Genomic DNA, 24,498 nt, shown 5'->3' with positions numbered 1-24,498 from the left:
AAAGTAGTATAAAAAATAATTTTAGCAAACTTATCAATTTCTTTTTATCAAAATAAATAATAAAAGTACCTTTTCTGTGTTATTTTCAAATAATATTAATGTTTCAAATTATTATGCATTGGCACAGTGCTGCCCTGCTTGTGGGAAATGCACAATGGAAACATAATTCATTTTAGAATGTGCCTACACTGGCATCAAGACACAAAAAGGAATCCACAATAACTTTGAAAGACTTTTGCAAACTTGCATTTTGTTCCTGATTGGATCTGACAATGTATTTTTAATGAATGTAGTCTGGAACATCTGCAAACTGTTTGCAAGCTGGAATTTTCTTTTCGAATAGCTGACTGTGGAATCACAAACTCTGTAATCATGAATGATGTGTTTCCACATTACCTATTTGCAATATAATATAATAATAGCAATAATGAAATCCCGCCCCTCCCAGTTAAAATTCAATATTCTGGATAGCATTTCATACCAGTATAATGTGTTATTGGCTGTTTGTCATGGCTCACAGATGACTGCAAATGGCCTCCAAACACCTTGTACAGCTGAAAATACACTTGTTTTCTCGGTTGTTCCTTTCCAGCTTCTTCATTTTAGTAAGTGAATCCCAGAATCCACCAGTGTACAGGAAACTTGTGAACCAGAGCTCTTCTTTCTTTCCAGGTTAGATTACAATGTATAAACCTGTTGGGAGCCCTATTTTTGTGTCCACAGAATGAACTCAGGTTGCTTCTAACTCTCTCATCATGGGAGTTAAATGAGACAGAATTGTTCTCAGGTTCATATTGTTCCATGCATTCCTGTACTTGATAAATATTTGATTGTTGTGGATTTTAAGGCCTTGGCTACATCCATATGAATGCAGTGCAGTGTACAGCTAGGAGAGCTACTGGTATATAAACTAGCAGGGATAGGTAACATAGCCGCTAAGGTCAGGTGTAGACACACCACTAATTTAAATGGAGATACCGTATAGTTGTGATCATGCTGTGTAACGTGGGAGTAAATGCACCGCAGATCAACTCTTCAAACATTGCAGCATTCAGTGTAGACAAACCCTTAATCTTGTATTTACTTTCTTGGCTCAGGTTTTTTTTTTTTTAAGCTGCAGGACCAAAAGGGGATGAAGCTATCAGATCTTTTCCTTGCTGTGCTTACTACTGGCTTGCTTATGTGATCGACCTTGTAACTTGGTCTATTTCTATTCTTGAGCCCCCAGTGACCTAGGATTTGGAGTTTGTTCCAAAATACCCTCTCTTTTTAGCATGTGATGAAGAGGCTTCAGCTTTCATGAGCTCAAAGGCCACCACCTATTAAACTGTTCCCTCCCCCCCCCCCCCCCCCCCTTCAGTACTACCATACTGGTTTCAGAATGCCTGTTGCTTGAGTCTGAAAACCCCTTGCCCATCTCAGCAGTAATGACAAAGTAAAAATCAGCATTTAAAGAAGAGTAATTTCTCAGGGTCTTCCATGAAAGTGCTTTGCAGAGTGTGCAAGTGCACCGGTGAAATTTGGGTCAGAGAAGATCAATGAAGTGTCCTTTGCTGCAGCTTAAGGGTCTGTGGTGTGGTGTTGAAATGATGGAGAAGAATGTGGAGAACGATGGCTGTTAGCTGACTTACAGCTATTGCACAGCTCATACTTGACCCCATTCCTGCGTTGGCATAAAATGAATGAAGCACATCTGTCCTTTTTAGGGAGAGGTGAGTAATCCTCAGTGGAGTACAGTGCAAGTACAGCATGGTGATCCCTTAATGGACACTGATTTAGCTGCCTCTGGAATAGAGTGAGATAGCAATGTCAGCAGAGTGGTGTGTCCCAGGTCATTTACTGTGCTGCAAGTCAAGGCTTATTAGCTTAGACACAGCTCTTCCTCTGCTGTACACGTGTCTCTGAGCGATGCTGGATTGTAACACGCAGCGATGCCAGTGTGCCTGCTAGCTCTTCTGTGCCATGCTCTGCTGCCTAGGGGAGCTTTCTCCTCACAGGCACAGTCCAGGCTTCTCCTGAGGTTGCATATGTCTCTATGTGCCCTCTCCTCTAAAAGTTTACCATTTTTTTGAGACTGAGCTCACCATCTACAAGGCTGCCCTGATCTTGTGGTTAGTTTGATGGGGGTTTTTTGTGAGTAATGAAGCCTTTTCATCTTATTGGAAAGAAAACCAGAAATGAAATACTCTTTAATTGTTTAACATAACCTGTGACTACTAACCTTGTTAATTTTTTTTTCATGAGCAAGCAGGGCAATGATCGAATGCAGCTGCAAATGTCACAAGATCTGTTTGGATCTGTAAGTGTAATGCATGGAGGCACTTGGGAACAGCAGCTGGCTGGGTAGTGTTTGGGAGTCCATGAAGTACAGCAGCTGGAGGCTGTCTCTCAAAGGCTTAATCCTCTGGGGTGCTGATGATGAGATTGACTCCTCAAATGAAAGGCCAAAGCTTAAAATGTTTGCTAGTTCAAGGACCAGTCAATCAGCACCGTGAACATGCAGTCCAGCAGCAATGCTTCTCCCGGGGATATCTTTCTTGTTCCCTCATCGCTTCCCCCCCACCCCTTTTTTCTCTGCCTAATAGGAAATGAGACAGCTTTGAAGATCCTCATGAGAAAAGTGTAGTAGGTATTTTAGAGGTGGTAGCCACAAGCTGCTTGAGAGCTTTAGGCGAAACTGGCAGCAGAATATTAGGCAGTGATATTTATACAAATGCTTTTCTTAAAAGCTTCTGGTAGCAGTTTCCTTTACTTCATAGGCTGATCTGAAGACTCTCAACTTGTTATTAGTTTATACTTTCATAGCCTAGCTCCTTCAGTCCCCTCTGTTTTTAATAATCTTCCTGCATCCCCATGATGTTAGTGACTGTTTGCCTCCTACAGAAGTCAAATTTTCAAGCACAGGGATCCCACTCCTCACTGATACTTTCTTGGAGATAATTAGAGTACACAAACTGTGGGACAGCATGAGACCATTTATCCTTCTCTTCCATGGTCCTGCCAATGACAGAGTCAAGCACCAGAAACTTGGGGAAAAAGCATACTTGAGGTCCTATTCTGATATGCCAAACCCTAGAGAAAGCTTCCGTGCAAAGTCACTGCTTGATCCTTTCCAGTGTTCGTATCCCATGGAAGCTTCCAAAAGATTTTGCATTTGTTCATCAGTTACTTACTAAAGTGCACAAGGGCACTTGCTGCCCACACACTGTTGATATTGCCTCTCGTAATTGTTCTTAATGTTTGCTAATCTGCAGATGCGTCAGTTGCAGACACAGTTTATGCTGTGGGTACAGGTACCATGAGAGCAAATAAAGCCTGCCTTTTTAAAGGTTTACTTTGCACTGTGAAGTCAAGGTATGCCTCATGAGAGGGAGTGCTATCTTAGGCTCTTAAAGTGTTAAAAAGAGAGAGACTAATGAAGCTGTTAAATTGATGTGAAAGTCAGCTGGAAGCTAAGCAGGGGAATAGCTTTCTTCATCAACTAGGAAAAAAGAAGGAAGGTCTGTTCAAATAACGGTGATCTGCTCCACTGTCAGCAAAGGAACATATCTGCACAGTCTGTTTTATTGTGCTAGGAACTGAAGAAATGATTGTGGTAAAAATGCCTTTGTCTTCCTATTTCCCTAATTGGCAGGCTGTTTAAGACATTGTGTGAGTTTTAGTTTTTAGTGCGAGTTCAGTATTGCCTGCAGTATGATCGCCATGCTTGCAGCATCTAGAAGGTTGGAAACCAGGTCTCAGAAATATTTCCTTTCTTTCCATCTTCCCATAATCCATCAGACCATGTTGTTGCTTTGTGCTAGTTAGCTTCCTGGGGAAGAAATTAGCTTGACTTTTTTATAAGGGAGGGTTTTAATCCTGTTTCTTCTTGATATGATCCTATTCTAAACAAACTATTTTAATTTAGTGCTAACCAGCATATGTGTATGAATGAAGAGGTTAGCTTTCACCAAATCGTTATTTTGGAAAACCTGTGTGATAGTCATCTAGACCTAGTTTAATCTCAGCTGGTTAGCTGACTGGCTAGCTGTCCAGATGTAAACCAGATGTGTTGTTTGAACGGTGGCTGATCAGAAAGTGTTAGTAAATTGGCCTTTTCCATAGGCACGCAGAGACTATCACCGATTAACTCGCATCTTCCTAATAGGAAATATGTCTTGAGTAGTGAAAGTTTTAAGATGAGGAATGTAATGTGAATGATAAAATGTGCAAAAATATTTTTTTATAATCATAAACACCTGAACATTTCATATATTGAAAGGGATTAGATTAATAACCTTGCAGTTAAACATTACATAGTTTTTTATTTTAATTTAAACAATTCACATGCCATATTAATGTGTTCTGTAGATTAAACCCAGCATGCCTCAGAGTATTATTCATCACATTTGTCTAAGTTTGTTATATCAGAGTACTTGAATTTTGCAACTTTTTCTGTCTTAAGGTGCAAAAACCCCTCTGTTTGCCAGTTCTGATTCTTCGTGTACATGTGATCTGCCACTTCTCATCTGTGTCTCTGCTGGTTAGGCGGTTAATCACTTTGGTCCCTGGTTGTGGCCTTGATCTTTCTAAGATGGGAGTCCTGAGATAGCAATAATGTTCTAATTGATTCAAACCTTCTATTTTGCTTTCTGTATTTATAACTCAATTTGCCTTTGGATTTTTTTTTTCTCCCTCTTCTAATTCGTGTGTTTTACACTGAGATTGGTGTGCTCAGAAGGGATCTGGAATCTGTCCAGCCATGGGTTGGAGAAGTTATTGATAGGTAACTACTGCTTACCTGATTTATTTTCTCTGGCTGAAGTGCTCATTCTGCCCATGGTTTTGTAAGAGGCTAGTTGTGCAAAAGTGTTTGGATACCATTAACACATTTAGCTTTTTTTGTTTCATTTTTATATTGTTCTGTGGATTTGGAAGGTTTATAAAAAACATTTAAAATATTAGTTGAGAGTCAGAAATGGAGCCTTTAATGAAGCTTTTTTAGTGGGTTTTAAAGTGTGTCCATACAAAAAATTTGATTTCTTGTTTCCCTATTTCGTGGCTTATGGATTTTGCTTTTATTGGCCAAATTGTTTGTCTCTCTGCTCTGACAAGTTTTTAGCCTGCAGGAACTCTCACTGTTAATATGGTTGCTGCTTTTATTGATGCAACCCGTTTTTGTTATGGATTTTATACCAGTCAGAGCACAAAATTTCCCATGTGCATATTTTCCTCCATCCTAAGGGCTAGCTATAGTTTTTCAAAAACTATTGTGGGCTCAGTCTAGCGCAATGCAGACTTGTCTACAAAATGCTGAGTTTCCTCAGTGCCAACAAGTTTTAAAGGGTACTTTAAAATTCAGCACCTTACAGTACTGATCTGTTTACCTTGCAAATAGTTTTTCTGTTAAGTTTACATATAGCTCACAAGATACTTTCTTGTGTTCCTTTTGCTTATTGCTGCTGTTATAAGCTGTGTATTGAGTAAATGCATTTGAGCTAGGCGATGAGCTGTGCTCCTGCTTTGCTTTTCTTAGGACTATATTTTGTCATCGGTTCTCTTTATTTACCACAGTTTGGGGGTTTTTTTTCTGGTTTTTTTTTTTTTTTTTTTTTTTTCTAATATGAACTGAGATTACTGCAGACATAAAATGAGTAAGGTGAAATGTGTATCTGCCAGGCTATGGTTTCCTCTAAGATTGTGCTGAATTTGATGTGAAACATGAAAGTACTGACGTGCCCTTGCAAACATCTTGGTTGGATTGTCATGTACAGTATACCTCCTCCCAGTTTTTTTGTTACACTGTGGACAGCCACATCAGTAGTGGCTATTTTGTAGGGGACCCCTTTGCTGAAATCTCTTACTTTTAAGTGAATTAATTACTTTTAAGCGATCGATAAAATAGCCTTTCCCTTTAAACAAAGATACCTAGTTTCAGCCTGGTATCCACTTGATGAAAGATGTTATTATGTGAATGGGATTGTTACTGTTAGACATGAGTGAACATGGGGAGTTTCAGTTTTCAGAATGCCTTCTGAAGTTGAGCAGTTTCAGAGGTACAGGTCTACAGTTTGACATAGAGTTTAGGTCTGGCTTTTGAAAAACATATTGTGACTGAGGAACCTGAAACCAGGATATTTTATTTTTTTAAAATTTGTAATAGAAAAGATGCTGTTTTCCAGAAAATGTATTTTAGGAATTGTAATTTTATGATTTATGATGAAAAGATGATTTATCAGTTTGGGGCAGTAAGGAAATTCAAGTTCTATTTCCAGCTGTTTTTCAGATTTTCTTTCTGATACTAAGCACAGTTTTCTTCATCCTTCATGTATAAAATGGAGATAACAAGAGTTAATTTTCCCCATGTTTTGCCTGTCTCTCTTCAGACAGAATGATTTGAGAATAAGTCAACTCTCACTCCTATTTATGTATCCGGCTGAGCACAGGGGAACCTCATTGTCAGCCTCTAGACAATGCCAAAATATAAATCAGCAGTTAGAGTGGCTGCAGATTATAATTTCAAATGGAATTACTCTAAGGTAACATCTGTGTGCTTGTGACAGAGCAGTCTCTAGCCAGATGAAATCGGGCATGCTGTAGGGCTGCTGAACATTGTAGGTCACTTGTTAGCACTTTCTTTAAACTTGCATACTTCTGTAACTCTGTTTTTTATTAGAGTATAGGTGAAATATTATTTATTAATGATGTGCGATGTGAATGCTTTGACTATAAAATAGCCAATGGAAAATAGTGTGAATAAGAGAATTCTATTAAATGTCAATCCAATCCCAGTCCAACCAAAGGAAATGGAAACTATCATTAACCCTTGGAATACATCTGCTGCAGATTTTTCCTGGAGGAAAAAGCCATTCTTACATCATTTTACCACTACTGTTACGATACAGAATTTTTATGTGTAAAAGGTAAATAATGTAAATCTTTGTGCTCTGTTTCTTAAAGCTATGCTGATTTTTCACCTTCTACAAAGAACTGGAAGGGTCTTTAACCACTGGGAATCTCAACAATTTAGACACTGAATTCCCCATAGTAGTGAAGTTTTTCCTCCTAGGTTGAAGGTCTGTGATAACTCAAATTTATCTGTATCCAGTCTATCATGGTCCTCTCTTCTCTCCACAAATGTTTTCTCATTCTGTCTCTAGCACTGACCTGATGGGTGACCAAGTGAGGAAGCTGGGCTGCCTGGACACTATCCACCTGGTTGGCATAGTTGGATAGATCATGTGGCTGACAGCTTGCTGTGAGATGAGATGAACTCTAGCCTGATGTAACGGAAGAGTCAAGGCTGAATGACTGAGTATGTGATGCTGGGATCGTGGCAGTCTTAGGTGGCTGAAATGGCTATGAAATGGTGTCTGTAATTACATTTGCTATACATTAGTTGTTAACATGCTCACTTTCTGTCCCTGAGCCATTTCAACAAGATGATACAGATTCTGAGTGCTCTAAATTAATCTTAATGGCACTGTGGTCAGTGACATAGCCACTATTTTATTTTATGCCAGCTGAACATTGGTTGGATTTATGTGCGAGTGCAGCTCATTAACTTTCCAAAGTATTTTATGATCTCGAAGTTAGAAATTGTAGCGTATCTTCATGACAGTGTTGCCTCCTGGTGGAATGTATTTTGGTACCTTTGGCTGGAGCTGTCAGCATTTGTTTTTCTTCAGATGAGAAACCGATAAGACAACTAGATGCTTCTCCCATACAGTCATGTTTGTTTAGAAAGGAGATGCAGAAAACTATCCTCCTGCCCCCCCCCCCCCCATCTCCTTCACAACTCTGAAAATACGTAGCAATCTCTTTACTTAATATTCCTTATTTCCCCACTGTCAGTTGGAACTGCAGAAGGTTCTTTCACTACTTTCCCCTTCAGGATTGTGCTGTGAGTTTGTTTTTTTTTATCCAGGAACATCTGCTATGTCTGTTTGAAGCCTCTTTCCCCTTGCACTGCAACAACGTTCAGGCATCTCTGTGCTTGCATTTTGTTCCCTGAGACTCCCCTCTACCAGTAGAACTCCCTCCATGTCCATTTCTTTCATATAAACTTTATTTGTAGTGGTGACTTCTCTTAATTTGACTGGTTTATTAAACCAGTTAAACCTGTCTTGAATGAGGATGGAAAGATGATATTTGTTTACTTCAAAAAAAGTTCCACCCAATCTCCAGCAAAACTGTTTTCTCAGAAAGTATCAGGTCATTGAACTCTTGACTGTTTCCAGCTTGCTTTAAAAAATACTTCCTAAATTTATTAAATTTTTTTGGTTATAATTACATCCAAAAAATGCTTAGTGCAGTGCTGTGTGTGACTGCTTAGTTTGGAGAAAAGACATCTCCGTGAGCTGTCCCTTTGGTATTCAGTAAGCACATTTCATTACCATACAGTCTCTTTTGGGTTTTGTCCGTGATGAATAATGAATAGGAGATTGAAACAAGGCATTCTTCTGTGATTTGTTCCCATTATCAAGTTTAACTATGTTCACTACAGCAGAATTGATATTTCACTACAGCTACCTCTCTCTTTCTCTCCTTCACTCATCGATGTAAAATTTATTGCATTTGAACACACAAAACTTGTGGAGTTATGCATGCACGTGAAACAATTCATACCCGTTCTTAGTGCAACTTGGCTTGTAGCTTGTTCGCTTATGTAGTGAAGTGTTACTTCTTTTGAATTTATCCCATTTAAAAACTCATTTGAGAGGTAATGCCTTGTTTGCAGAAGGGAGGTTTGTAACCAGGGAGGCTGCAGCCAAGACTGTTGCATCCAGACATCTGTCTGCTGTATTACATGTGTGATGTGAGCATATATTTATCTATGTAACAATAATAAAAACAGTACATGTCCTTAAAATAGTGAGCAAAATAATGATAAAAGAGATCTCAGATTATCAAGTAAATTGAAGCTTTTAAGTACAGAGGCAATGCATGTGTTTTTCGTTTGAAAGTGTCACTTGCTGCAGAACTATTATGGATCTTGAAGCAAAGAGCATGACTTTTCTCCCCCTTTATAAAATTTTTCTCCCCCTTTATAAAATTTTTAAGTGGCTGCTCTGCTGAAATGTTAGGGTGTTCTGAAACACATAGATGCATGGTTGAGGTTAAACACATATTTAAAATTAAACATATGCATAAGTGCTTTCTGAACTGAGATTTTTTAGATCATTGTGAGTTCGATCCCAGATGTACCAGCGCTGGGCTGAGCCTGTGGGTACAGTCACACAGAGGGCTGGAGCTAGTTTGGAGGGGCCTCCCAAGGACTGTGCTTTATGTGGAGTCTGCTGCTTTTGAGGAAGGGATTGAAGAACACGCGTTATTCCCAGGGTGGCATTTCTGACACCAGTTGATGTGCAGAAACATCTGTAAACATGTTAAACATGTAAAGGGAAACATGTAAAGTAAACATGGTAAAGGGAAAGCCCTGCGAGTTGCTTTAAAACACCTGAAAAAGTTAGTTTTAATTCTGCTTGAAGTAGGTGGGAGGGGAAACTTGGTTTTAATTGTGTATTCCTGTGTTGATACAAGGTTACCTAATCCATGCTTGTCTGACAAAACAAAAAGATTTAAAGTTGTCCTCAGACTTTTGCTCAATTTCTGTACCCCCCGTTTGCTCCCAATCTGTTCAAACTTAACTGCAGGTAGCAAACTGGACCAGAAAGGGACAAAAGGGGGAGGGAAAGTCAGGACAGTAGCAACATGGGTAGATGCCATCCTTGGAACATTTCCACATTTGCTTGGAAAGATGCTATAACAGTGCCAAGCTGAAAGAGAGAGATATTCAGGTCTCTTGTGGTCCCACAGGCCTGTGTGATGTGACAGCATTCAGGGCTAGGTAAAGGGGCTCTGTGGATGGGGGTACCTTTGGGAGTGGTTTTGTGTAGTCATGTGTGTGGCAATGTACGTGGTATCAGACGGTGCGAACCAAGGGCTGGGCTTACAGATGCATCTTCTCCCCTTGTCTGAAACAAAGGTGGCCTTGTTGGACGTGATGCTGTGGCAGATGCAGAGCAATGATTACGGCTGTGTAAATTCTGTGTCAGGATGTTTTCAAGATGCAGAGAGTTATTTTACTTACAGCACATGGGATATAAACATAAGATAAGTCAGCAGTCCTGTTCCTCATGTTCTGAATTATCTATCAGTGGTCATGAACACAGCACTGCCATTTAAAGGAATATTTTTAAAACTTATTTTTTCTTTTTTTCCTGTGCACCGCCTAACAAAGACTATTTGAGTAGTGTTCTATAAACATGGGCTGTAGATATGGCAAACGCTGTTGGTGAGGGTTGCCTTGACAGAATAGTCTCTAGCCCAGAGGCTGGATCAGTCATGTCTCCTCTGAAAGTCTGATTTAAAGCCCCTGTACATATCAGGAGTCACTCAGTTGAAATCAGTGGGTGTTGTGTTAGGCCGTTAGAGCCCAATGAGCCATCTGCTCTCACAAGCTTTCCTTTGCTAAAACAGAGGTGCCCTTTATTGCCTTGGAGCAGTATTTCTCATCCAGTGAGCTGTGATCCCCCCGGGGCATCAGGGAAGGCAGTGATGGCAATTGGAGTGGTCTTAAAACATGGAAAAGATGGCTAAACATTTAAAGAAAAGATGCCTTGCAGAATGAATACAGACTGTTTTATGGGATTACTATGAGCAGCAAACTTTACTATTGCAATAAACGAAAGAATAAAAATATGTCTTGATACCAAGCAAGGTGATGCTCTGCTAAAAAGATAACACTACTCTAAGGATGAAGTTTGCAAAGGGGATGCATACATAAAATAGAAGGTGGCATAGAGAATCATGTCTTCAAAAGCAGGCTTCAAATGTAGAAGTGCATATTTGATACTAAAGTAAGAGGTGGGCTCTGGTGTATGGCATGCTTCAGGCTTGCAAGCCTCTTACTGTAACATCCTGATTTCTGCCAGGTTGTCAGCTTCCTTAGTTCTCTGGGGAAGCAGGTTGGCAGGCTTGTGGCACATCTAGCAAAGGTTATTAGTGTCTTCCTCTAGTGCCAGAGGGGGAATATTCTGTGGTTCTTTCTGGTCTTCCTTTGTCTTTGGTGAATTCCTGCAGGAAGAAGGTTGGATAACAATCTTTTTGCAATTAGACATCTGTAAATAATGGATTTTTAATTTTTATGTCCATGGTCAAAATGCTGAATGTATTACATATTCCTCCTACCTGCAAAGCAGAACTGTACAAAGCCTTCAGTTTGACCTGAAATATTTCACAGAATGTGAAAAAATGACTGCAGATTTTCATTTACTGTTCTTGAACCCTTTCATAATTTTCTTTTTTTCCACATACTCCAATTTTAATGAAAAAAAATATGTATTTTTAAAATGTCAAAATAGAACAATTCTACTTCCTGTGAACCTGTCCTGTTTATTATGTGCTGAAATTATCACATGTAGGTGCAAAGGAGTCAGGACCTGCCCCCGAATTTATGTTGACTGAACTTTTTTTTATATTCATAAGTATTATGGTAGTGTCATTACTAATATGTTCCTTCATAATATTTTTCTGGTATTTATGTCACTTAGACGGACAGGGAGCTACACTGCATCAGGCCAAAACCAATGTGCCGTGAATATACCTGTTATCTAAACCAGTCCTACCTTACTAGTTCCCAAACATGGAAGGTGCTTGGTGCAGGCTGTCAGGTGGCTGCAAGGCTGAATGCCATCTTTGAATTCCCTCCCTACCTCTGCCACTGGAGTTGCTATGCGATATCGAGACCAAATCACATAAACTGATACAGTCTCATTTAGTCACTAATCGTGTGTTACTAATTTTCTTAATACCCAAACTAAGGCACCTGTGACCAGACTGAAAGCTGTATAAAGTGTTCACCACTGCAATAAGATATAATGGAAGCAGTGCTTTAAATGTGTGCAATAAAACTGTTAAGTATAGTTGACAGAGTGTCTCTTTGTTCTGTACTTCCTTACATGAAAATAATAGCATAACCTAACTTTGCAAAGATTGTGAAAAAGAGCTTTGCGAATATTTGCAACGCAGTAGGTGCCATTGCAGTGAGTGATGAATTACACACCTAAGCTAGAAACCTATTTATCTTTTGCAGGAGAACACATACTACTTTTATTTATATTTAGGTCTGACCCTGCAGAAGATTTTTCTGTTCTTTCTCTTATTTAAATTAATGTAAAATCAAATTCACAGCCTAGTGATCAAACAGCCAGTGGGAAAGTATATAATAATTATGTGTTATTGTTCAGTCCAACATAGTTATAATGTAACACAAGATATCTGCCTTTTGAAATGAAAGCAGTAAACAAACAAACAAAACAATATGCTAAACAAATGTCATGTCTTAATCTTCATTCTGTTTTATTTACTTAAGCTCCTCTTTGGAGCAGTATCTGAAAACTTTTCAGTCTTTGTTACTTAACACTCAGAATTTCAATATAAGCTAAGGAAATAATGTAATCCCCATTTTATGGATTTGGAGATAAAACATGGTTAAGATAAGCCCATACACATTAAGGGACATTGGTGTGTGAAAGCCTGGGGGCTTCAATTTGAAGCTTATAGGTGACAGCCTTTAGGCTGAGCTCTGGACTAAGCTCCTTATAGTGTGAATGGCACTTGAGGAGGTGTCATCCAAATCAGCCAGCCAGGTAGGCAGAGCCCTCTGCTAACCAAGAGGGAATTTTCTGAGGCCAGGGGTAGGTCTGCAGCGGTCTCTTTAAGGTTTCTCTATACATTTCACGTTCAGTGGCTGTTGGGGTGAAAGGCAGAAGCAGACCCAGCATCTGAAGATGGTTGGCATGCCTCTGCAATGCCTGTTGCCTCAAAGCCCCTGAGAGGCCTGGGCAAAGGCACCGGTAATTTCTGAGCTGTGTTCCAGCTTAGGGGTGACCTTGGTGTGAGCCATGGAGCCCTGGCAGTTCAGAGCTGTTCTGGGCAGGCAGAGATGCACCCAGGGAAACCTAACAGGCAAAATAAAATTGTATTCAATGTCACGCAGGTGGCAAATGAAAGTTTGCAGCATTGCGGTTTTTGAGCTTTGGTACTCAAGCTCCATCTCAGACACCATTAAATGCCTTTTCTACATTTGCCAAGACACACGTTGTAATGCAGAAAGTCGAACCTTGATTTTTCTTGTATGTACCTATTTTTTTCTTCCCTTCTGTTGTCCTATTCCTTATTATGGGCACATTTGGCCACTGTCAAATTGAATGATTTTTTTGCATACTTGGTTGGCTGACATTTTTTTTTTTTTCCTAATTTGCTGATACAGTCAACTGTGCCAGTAAAGCAATTAGGCAAAATTGTGTATAAAGGTTTAATGATACGAAACAGTGTTCATCACAAATCTAATTGTGATTCTTAACATCCTTCCATAAACTAAAGGTTTTGAGATGTTTGAATTAGGATCTCCGTGGTTGATATCTATTTTGTTAAAAAAATATATTTAGTTTAGTATATAAGGGAACACTTAATGTACATGTCACTGTTAACTTTGGAAGGAAGCAATAAAAAAAACACAAAAAACAACCAGTGACTTGGAGGTATTCAGATAATGAGTTTTATGCTTTCAGGTGGTGATTATGAGAAGTCTGCTTTATTACATGTCTCATTAGGTTACACTGTCACCTGTTTTACATGACAAGTGACAACTACGTGTGGTTGATTGTGCACTGAGTAATACAACAGAACTACAAAAATATAAAGGTGGACATAGTAACAACGAAGAATAATGTGCCTGCATGCTGAAAACAAAGAGATAGTGGGTTAAAACAGAATTGACAGGTACAGTGTGCTGAGGTTTGATATCTATTTTCCACTCGGATAACTGAACTAGTTCAGGAAGAGATCAGTAAAGCAATATTTGGTGATGCTTTCACTGAAGATGAAAATCCCATTGGCTTTTCTTGGTCCAGAACAGAGCATTCAGAAACATTTCAAAACTGATATTTCTCCTTTATGTTTGCATTGATATTTTCTGATTTCTGCCCTGCTGCTTTTCACGGAACCCTGACTGGGATTTAATTCGAACACAGAAGGTATTAGCAAGTCAGATATTATTATTAGGACTGACATTTAGTAGAGTCTCATTTGTATCAGGTCATTATGTACAGCAGGGAGAGACCTGCCGGAGCCACTAGAGACAAAGCACACGCTGCTTCCATCAGACAGCGTATGAGGAGGGAGAATGAGAAGTGGCTCTACTTTATATCCCTTTCTTGGTTTGCACTGAGGAAGCGTTAAAGACTGTAAGGATGGGGAATAGCGAGTAACCTGGCAGTGCTTTCCGCTACCTCCTTTAGCAGGGTCATGCTTGAGTGCTGGATTATGAAGGTGAGTTTTGTTCACTTGGCTGTTCCACGTAGTCAGATGTGTGAGCTGTTTTATACTGAACACAGTGGTCTGTGGCTTGTGTAAACAGCTTTAATTTACTGCTTTCTGAAAACGGAGGCCTGAAGCAGTTGTGGAGGTTTCAGGAATGTTAATTGTTTGTGTACATGAATGAGCTTGTAAATGGTTGTTTTTGCAGTATTCCATAGCTCATCGAAGGTAACTGTGTCACTGCTGGAGAAAAGAAAAGAGAACAATTTTTAATTTATTTTTTTTCCCCCAGTCTACTAATACTTTCAGGGCTTGATATAATGTGCCTTTAACAAACCATGAACTTCTCTCCTACGGAGCCACTGCATCCTGCCTACATTCAATGTAGGCAGAGAGCCATTATACTAATCCACTCTCCCATCATATCTCTAGCAAACACATGTAAGTGTTTTCTTGGAATATTTATTTTCATGCAAGGAGCATTAAGTTTTTTATTTGGCAACATAAGTAGGAGATTGTGACTTCTGAACTTTATAACCTTAATTGTGAAAGTTCTGGTTTTCAGCTATGACATGTTTTGACAAATGTATGACAGTCATATTTGGCTTTAAGAGAATAATCCTGCCACCTCACAACCACCTTGGAATATTCACCTCTGCAGGTAGGATAGCTTTAAAATGTATTTAAAGATGCTGAAATGATCAGTCTTTCACTTTGTTTTTTAATAGGTGCGGTTATATGCAAGGCCTGATGCAATCCGAAGAGGATCGGGGGACTATGCTCTGAATATTACAAGGAGACTCATTGAATTTTATGAAGATTATTTTAAAGTGCCCTATTCCCTGCCAAAATTAGGTAAGATTTCCCCTAGTACATGAAGTTCACTTGGAAACGGAGCATACTACATTTCAAGGTAAGGAATGTTTGGGTTAATTTAGAAGGATCAATAAGTAAGGAATTTTTCATCCCTTCCTTGCAGAGGAAGAGAGGCCAAATTGTCCCCTGTCCAGCACCACGCTGAAAGAAGCAGAAAGCAGACAGTACTTAAATTTGTTAGGCAATTGGAAGAGAACTTGAGACCTGTCACAGCTGTCACTGATAATTGGGTTAGGGTTTTTTTTTGATGCTGTTTATTTTGGTCCTTGCTTTCCTTAGATAGCCATTGGGAGATGTTTCTTCTGTAATGTTTGTATCTTGATCCCTCAGCTTTAGGTAGGGAACAGAATTGAAAATATTTGTGGAAACTGGGAACCTGTAATAGTGCAAGGCTTTATTTTTTTTATGTTGGCATACGTGGGTTTATTGATGATGATTAGTACATATGCTTAATTGTATTGTTGCTTATTGAAAGAATTGCTGTGAACTTGTTTTGCTGCTCAAATGACCTAAATGTAAAAGCTGTCAATTTCTATTATTTTTTAAATAGTTTCTTGTCCTCCTCGCTTTCACTGCAGTCAGTTGTTATCCTACACACCTGAATACTTTACACCATATTATTACACCCTCCCTCCTTTGGAGCATGCTTGATCAAGATCCAGAAAAGTGTATTGCTCAGCAGCAGGAAGAGAGCTTGTATTTAATCAAAGCGTTAAGAATTGGAACCACAGGTGATCCTCTCAGGAACTTGGGGTCTATTTCATTAATTCCCTTGCCTGCTGAGTAGCTTTTATTAGTCTTACAGCTAACGGTGTAGAAGATGAAGTAATTGATGTTGCTAGATGAGGGTGTTGCATGATATTTTTTTGTAAGAAAGTTGTGGAATTTGTTTCTTGTCTTTAAATGATGGATTACAGGCATATGGGTTAACCATGGCACATGCATCAATCCTTCTGTGTATACTTTCATACCTGGCTTCAGGTATGTAATGATAATTTCATAAAGGAAGTTACAGACTTATAGGTGCCAAAAATTTAGAAGGAAAAAAATAATCAGAAACTTTCCGTTGACTATGAAGGATGAACATCATTACTTCAGGTAGTCTACTGAGGATGCTGGGTAGCAGCAGGCAGTAGTGACTGTATCTGCGTCAGAGTATCTTTCACAATTGCAACATACAGTCTTTCAACTCAATGTGCTGTATGCGTTATTACACTGTGATACATCTTTAAAAAATATCTTATTGGAAACAAGTATGTTCCAGTATGGATCTCTTTGGAACAGAACAGGAGGATGTATTTTTTCATCAAGTATTTCTAGTGAAATTGTTGAGTTAATACGAATACTTCTTGAAAACTTTAATTATTCTGTAGTGATTCTATAGGAAATAGTTTGCAAAGTTTTGTATACTACAGTAAGGTTAAATTTATTTAATGTAAATATAATAAGGACAATTTCAAAAGTCAGTGATACAAGTATTTTCAAAAATGTTATTTGCGTATGAACATAGGTATGTTTGTTCCCAGCTCAGCTGAACACTGATTACTACATTTAAGCATGCGCTACTGCCTTTAACCCTAAGGACTGCTGAATTTATATGTATATATATTTTTTTACTGGAAAATGGAAAGTTAGGGACAGTAGTTTGGTGGGTGAGTAGAAGGACTAAAAGTCTTTCTGTGATAGTGATTTTGCAGTAGTATTAAAGAATTTTCTGAAGGAGAAGACAAACCAGCATTAGCTACAGCAGTGGAAGGTGTGTGCATCAGGAGGATGCATTTATACCAAAAATGTGCCTGTGCTCTCTGAAGCCTTGGAGCTGTCTTGATACACTGCTGTCACTGCTGCAAAGGTTTGTGTACTTCATTAAAGTTTTAGGACAAATCAGAATGGTTTTTGTGGGACATTTTAGGAGTTTTTAATTTGATTTATAAATTAAATGTGAAATGCCATCAAATGGGAGTGAAAACTGAAGAATGTGGTTTAAAAAGCCTTTTAAACCTGTCAGTTTTGTACAAAAGCATTCTATTTCAAATGTAGATGTTTTAAGACATGAAAAATTTTGTTTCATACATTGTCCAACTCTAACAAGCGTGAACATAAAGAAATGTAATTATTTTTGTTGAAAACACAATTTATGTTTTCAAAATAATTCTGTTGTTGAAATACTGACTAGTTTACTATGCAAGTGCTGAATCAGCTACTGAGCAATGTGTTGTTAGTGTCAGTCCTGGGAGGGGGGTGTATGTGGGGACAAGGGACCTGTAACCCTTGGTGAAGCACTTCCATCATGTATGTGGGCATCCACTTGAACTCTGTATGTTAGGAGTATCTGAGAACATGTAGGCTTTTGGGATGTGTTGCTCTGTCAGAGGGATCTGTGTTCATTTGCTCATTTCTTATGTCATTGAGGTCCATTTCCAAGGATCCTTAGCATTTGAAACTAGTGCTTCTCATCTGAGTTTTTAATAAAACAGCTAGTGTTCTCTGTAAGAATCACTTTGTCCTGACGTTCTTGACTACTTGACTATTTTTGACCAGGCTTTTTTACTGTACTTACAGGCAGTCAGATGTCTGTGGTTGCTATTGCCAGTTGTGGGCTCCTCTGACTTCTTGGCAGCCTCTATTACTATTGGGAACTGTGGAAAATCTGAGGGAAGCTTTCTGTCACCCAATGACTAAGATTTTTTAGGTCTCCCCTGGTCTGTATGAACTTCTGAATGCACTGGAACAGTAGATCTGCTTGCCAGTTGATGTGAATTCTGGTAATGAATGTGAATTGGGGATTTTTCTAATTTGAATAACCAATTTCCACAGTTAAAAGCTTTACTTGGCTTGTAGATCTGTGCTTTTTTTCTTGCATCGCACTCTGAAATGGAAGGTGCTTGTGTAGTATTTTAAACTAATAATTTTTGTATGAATTTCATTTCTGAAAAGTAAGTCAGGTCTTTAAAAAACAGATTTTTTTTTTTTCAAGACTGTAATATCATTATAAATGCTAGTTAAAATGAGAGGTGGATAAAGCATTGAGTTTTATTTAATTCTAAAAAGATAAGCAGTAGGGTTTTCAATTGTGTTTCTATGGCTGTTGAATATAAAATATTCTGTATTTGTGTCACATATTTATTTTTAATTCAGTTTGCAATACAAGAAAAATATCTTTGTATGCGTAGAGCTTTTCCTTATGAGGATTTTGGAGACTGGAATAGCTTCTCTACGGGGAATGACCGGGTGAGCAAGTACTCTTTACATGTGGACGGTTGTGAATGATTTGGGGTGGAGGGGCTGACTGCCTTTTCCAACCAAGACTCAAGGGCCACCCAGTGAGGTTAGCAGGAGACAGGTGCAGAGGACACAAAGAGATTCACTGTTGCTGCAGCAGGTGGTAGGCTTGCGAGACTCCTTGTCAAAAGAGATTATAAATGCAAAAAGATTATACAGGTCCAAAGAGAGATGTGGATGAGTACTTGGAGGGGCGGTCCATGGGAGGAAATCCCGTGGTTTGAAAATAGAAGCTATGAAGTACTGAAGAGAGTGCTAATTATACTTCCCTGGTCCTACTATTTCCTGTGCATCTGCCTGTGGCTGCTGTTGGAGAGAAGAATACTGAGCTAGGCAGTCTCTTTGTGCGAGCTGGCAAGGTTATCCATGTGTTTGTAGTCTTCCAGTTTTCGTAGAATCTCTTTTCCAGAATATTTCATGTACTGGAACTGGGAAACTTCATAAGGCTTCAGTTATGAAAGACTGATAGAACTTGGTGTGGTGCATAAATGAGCCACTGCGAAGAAACCCAGGTGAAGATTTTTGGGTTTCTGGGCCTTGATTTTCCTCCTCTTAACAGCATTGCGGTATCATGGTGTTAGTGGGATGCATTTACTTCTTCTGTAAAAAACTCATTTTACAACTCAGTATATTTTATTCTGATACTTAATTTAGACACCTATGTAATTAGCATAACCATTATGGGTCCTGTAAAGGAACTTGGCTGTCTCAAGGGTTAGGCATACAGTGCCTAACTCAAAGGCACTTTGCTTGGATTCATTCAACTTTAGGCACTCCACTGGTGTGTCTAAAATAGAAAGCTGATTGCCCTAGGTTCCTTATTCATCAATGGAAAGGAGATCTTCCTGGAGGTGATTTGAATCTTATATGGGCAGAGTCCCCTACCAGAGCTGCCCAAGTAAGAGGTTTTATTAACCTCTGAGCTTAATTTGTCATCTGTATCATTAAATTTTTACAATATGCAGACCTGTGAAGGAGATGTTTGATAATGGAGAGGTGTGAACAGGGTTGGGAAGAACGTGGCCTTTTCAAAGCTTTTAATTCCCCATTGAAAGTGGCCTGAAAGGTGGAAAAATGAACAGCAGAATTTCACTTTGGGACATGGCTGCATATGTTACAGAAAGACTGAGTAAATCCCCTTGCTGTTTTGTCTTGAGGTCAGCAGATAGGAACCAATATTTAATTTATAAATAACTGGATTTTTTGTGAGCATTATAGTGTTAAAATATATCTTAAAAAAAAAATTCCAAGACTTTAGGAAGTATCTTTTTTTGTAGATTGGCCATGCAGCAAACTTTGGAGTTTTATCTGATACAGTTTATGGTGGGTTATTTCCCCCCCACCCCCTTACAGGTATGTTCAAGGTATTAATTCCCTTGATAATGCAAAAATGATATGGTCTTGTTTCATGCAGCATAAAACACTTCAAAATTGTGAATGCAGAAAGCTATTTACCAAGGGATTTAGTGAATGTGCTGCACAATGCAAGACAAGATTGGACCATTAACATTTGCTCTTGAGTATTTTTGGAGAACAGGATTCAGTTTTTAAAGTATGTCATGGAAGAATTTAAACTCTGTCTTATGATGTAAAAAATAGCTCAGCCATGTAAAGAAAAAAGTTCAACAGGAACTGTTCTGATTTTTAAAGGAAACTTAATCACCTCTGCTCTGTTCCCTGACTGTTGTCAGTATTTTAGTGAGCAAGACTGCTGCTGCCTGCTGCTGTGTGAGGTATTGCAGGACCAGAATAAAAGTGTTGGATGCTGTTGTAGGATAGCCAAGTGACTTGCTGTGAGCACTAGTGATTAACCGTTCGTTTTGATTTGATTGCTTTACTATCAGCTTGACTATTTGACATGTTCCTAACCTGTTCATTGCAGTATTGTCTTCTGCTCTGCGTGATCTTCCATCATCTTCCTCAGCACTCTTTCTGCTGTGCTACAGCTTTCTTACTTCCCTTTTGTTTATCCTTCCTCCTGCCTCTGATACTCCAAGGATGAACCTCCATGTTGTTGCCTGCATTCTTTGCTTTAGTTCTGCTCAAAGTTTCACAATTCCTGCCCTCAATACTTTGCCTTTCTCCCTAGCAAGGTGAGCTCTTCTTGCCACCTGTCCAGTTCTGACCTGGAATTGCTGTATTACACCAGGCATGATAGCTCATTTTTCCTTCTCCATCTATAAAATGAAAGCAGTAAGTAATATTTTTTGGTCTTGTTTTTGCAGTAGTTGAAAATGATTGTCAGTTTGGTTGCATCTTGATTAAGAAGTTGCCAACCTGAAAATTTAAGAAATGCTGATGTGGTCTAACCCAAAGCATGGCAAGGCTTTGTAGAGTTTCTTAGCATTCTTAAGACATCATAGCTGTAGCGTCTATGTGAACTGTACACAGTCTTTCTGAAAGAGCTCTTCCACTGAGAGAGAATCCATCACAATCCTGTAGGAGAGAGGGAAAGGAACGTTAGAAACGGTTAAGTGTGAATGAGTTGTTAGTTACACAGTCTTCTGAATTGAGAAGAAAGAGGTGCAGAAGGGAGATGCTCTGGGAATGGCATAGAAAACTTTTGGAACGAGGGAGGGTGGGAGAGGAGACACTAAGGACCTGATTCATGTGCCTAAACATAATTAACTGGTACCTTTTATAATGCCATGGAGTATCCTGAAGACCCTTAGCTGCTGCTTCTGCTGGCATCCAGGTTAGATCCTGTTGGGCCATGGCTGGTCCATACCAGACAGCTCCACATAGATTTATTTTTTTAATGTATTTTGTTTTTTAGAACTTAGCCCCATTTGAAATGGTCAATCTCCCATGTTTAGGCAGCAAAATTGACATGCTGTTTTCTTTGACCAGCTACTTGAAACAAGCATAATGCCTGTGCACAGAGAGGACTATTTGTTGGTACAGAGCAGTCGTACACAGAATAAACTATGCCACTTTTACCCTGATGTTTGAAGCCTCTGAGGTTGTTTGGGTGGGTTTTTTTTTCCTTTTAAATTTCTAAGCTGTGAGCACTTCAAAACAGCAGCTGGTCAGGGCTTCAGAGGGAAAAATTCCAGCTCCAGCCATAGTAAAAAGCTATGTTTGTTCTTAGAAATAAAATACTTTTTAGATAGCTGTGGCTAAAGTAGTTTTCATTATAGCTTCTTTCACTGTGCTTGAGCAGAGCTCTCATCCCTGATTGTCTTCTCCAGGGCTGCTAGTGATTGTCTTTCTGTTAGTTTAATCATACTGTTCTTGACCAGAAATGTTCACTTATGAATATCATATTTTTGAAGGGCAGTACTGATTTCTACTGCAGAATAGTGTTGTTGGAACCAGAGTGCTCTTGACCATGGCCAGATTTTTAACTTTTTTTTTGAAGAGGAGGCTAATGAAGATTTTTGATAACCTGTTAGACCTGACAGTTGAGAGGGTTCATCAGAGACTTTGACCAGCAGCTGAAACCTTTTACAGCAGCAACTGTAGCTTTGTCATAGGTAGAAAAAGAGTTTAGGGCTTGCCCCCACAACGAACTTCCATGTTTGTATAGGCATTGGGTTCTGTGGTTTTTATTATGGGATAGAGGCTATATGTCATTAGGATATTGGAAGAGTTACTTTCTGTGCATGGTATGGCATTGTGAAAATTAGCATGTGGAGATGAGAGCTGCATGGCAGAAAAACAAATACAGAAGGGTTTGGAAGAAAGAGGAACGACGTCACTGAGGATACTGTGATAGATTTAGGTGGCGCTCACGAAGAGGGGTGTGAATCCTTGGACAGTGTGTAGGAAGATTGGATTGCAGTAGGATGTGCTAAACTAGGAAATTTTTCCTTTTAAAAATCATACCTATAATGATTACTTTCAATGAAAGTAGGTAACATGTTTGATCTATATCAATTAACTAGAGTACTGAGGAAATAATGGCCTTTTCTCTCAGAACTGAGGTAGAAACCTGGTACTGTCTGCATCTGAAGCAGTGCTCATCTGCTCAGCTGTATTGTCTTTTGATGGTAAAGGGAAATGACTGTTGGTGACCTAATGAAACATGTAGCCCACCTATACAGTCTTCTGCAGTGACTGATGGTTTAAACAGCACCTTCAAGATAACTATATCCACACACAGAGCTCACAGAGCAGTAGTAATGTGTTCATAATGGCATCATTTGAGTAAATAAGAAAGTTTACTGAGGACTTACTTGACTTGCTGTAATTTTGCGTGTTTGGTTTATATTTATAATCATATGATAAATTTTAAATTAAGATAATTTCAACTTAATTTCATTAAATTCCAGTTTTTCATTTAACCCTATAGTTTCAAGTGTGGGGAAAAAACCAAGGATACTATGGTGACTTCTGTTTTTTCATACATGTGAAGCAGAGGCTTTCCTGCCTGAAGAGTGAAGCTTAGTGATATCAAGCTATTACGCTGATGAGGAAAAAAAAAAAAGTAACAGAGTACTGTCCACACTATCAAACACCAACATAGTTCACTCAGACTTTTTTTTTTTATATGTACAGTTTGAGTATAGGACAATTTTAATCTTTTCTAAGGGTTTCTGTTGTGACTTGATTGAAACATACTGGAGCTGCAGCAGTATGTTTCAGTAGTATTTTCTCATTCAGCATTGTGGTAAAGGTTTTTGGCCTCCTGCATTTCATTTGAAAAGTGAAGAAGACTCAGTTACAGGCTAGACTCAGAAACAAGTTCAAATGAATCTAAGAGGAGCTATAAATGATTACAATGGACTCTTTTCTCACAGTCCTGTCTATAAACATGTGTTCTGTACTAGTTTTAGCTCTGCCTAGTGTTATGCTTGCCGAGCCCTGCAGTTGCTGCATTAGCTCTCCAGCCCTGGAAGAGGTAATGTCATGACAAAGCCTGTTCAGACTCTTATTTCAGAAGGACAGCTCATATAGCTTGAAACTTGCAGAGCAACACCAGTATAGCCTATTTCCTTGGTTGAGGCAGGCTAGAAAGGCTTAAAAGAATTTTCTGTTGCATCTTCCCCTCACTCCAGGCACTTAGAGCTGTTATGGTTTGCCCAGCTCCCTGTCTGCTTTCTTTTAGGATATCCTGATGTTTGAAAAGTTGTTAGCTGAAAGTTTTTTTAGGGTGCTTGGCTGTAGTTTCAGAGCTAATTTGTAACTTCTACCATGTACTCAGAGTCTGTGAATGGTTGGAATGACAACTTCTATGCAAAAAGACTAAAAGATAAGGCCAAGAGGGTATTTCAACAATACTTTCATTGCATTGTTTCTTCTTCAGAGATAGCAACTGTTTTCACAGCAATTTCGATAACATTGCCATCATTTTCATGCTGATTAGGACTTTTAAGAGTGTGTGATTTTTATTATTTTTCATATCAGCATCATTGCTAAACTTAAAGGAGAATGGAAAACAAGTTGGTTGGTTTTGGTTTTTGTTTTTTTTTTTTTGCTACAGCACTGGAGAATTGTTCCCGTTAACTCCCCATGTTTGCAATTTTAGAAGGACTGTGCTGCTTTGGGGTAGTTTGTTATACTCTCCAGATGGTACTGTGACAAAGTTTGTTTTCAATTAGATACTGATTTGAGGGCATCAAATATATTACTTTGAGAAACAGAAGTTTCACTAGGCAAAGCTGATGAGAAAGCACTTTGTATACTGACTCACTTAAACTGACTTGCATTTGGTTTTATTTGTTTTCTTATGTTGATCTTGAAATATATACATTTATATATGTATGTATTTCAAAAATTTGACCTTATTTACACTTAATGTAGCACCAAGATCAGGAAAACTCCTTAATTGACCCTACCAAGAACATTTTTCTTCACTGTGGATCTTTTGTGCCAGTAAGAAAATAGATGATTGAAGTACACACACATAAAAATATCTATACAGGTAATATTCTTATTAGGAAATCTGAAACGTAAGAGTTATGCATTACTGATGCAGTGAGAGTTCCTAAAAAGTAACCACTTACTAATAATGTCCTGAATATCAGAAATGGCTTAAAGTCTATATGTAGATGTATAAAATGAGCTTTCATGTCTTCTGTACTGTAAAAAAAC

The 24,498-nt window shown here is 38.7% G+C and overlaps 1 protein-coding gene across 1 annotated transcript in view; it reads left to right on the top strand.

Moving 5' to 3' along the window:
* TRHDE (thyrotropin releasing hormone degrading enzyme) overlaps nt 1-24,498 on the top strand; it is a 211,542-nt gene that overhangs the window by 23,529 nt on the left and 163,515 nt on the right. Inside the window, exon 3 of the mRNA XM_037390250.1 lies at nt 15,033-15,159. Within this exon, the coding sequence (XP_037246147.1) occupies nt 15,033-15,159 (127 nt within the window). The remainder of the gene's footprint in view (nt 1-15,032; nt 15,160-24,498) is intronic.

The sequence above is a fragment of the Falco rusticolus genome, chromosome 5 (genome assembly GCF_015220075.1).
Source record: "Falco rusticolus isolate bFalRus1 chromosome 5, bFalRus1.pri, whole genome shotgun sequence".
NCBI classification, from domain to species: domain Eukaryota; kingdom Metazoa; phylum Chordata; class Aves; order Falconiformes; family Falconidae; genus Falco; species Falco rusticolus.
Note: the sequence above shows the minus strand (reverse complement) of the source record. Positions and strands in the feature narration are given on the sequence as shown.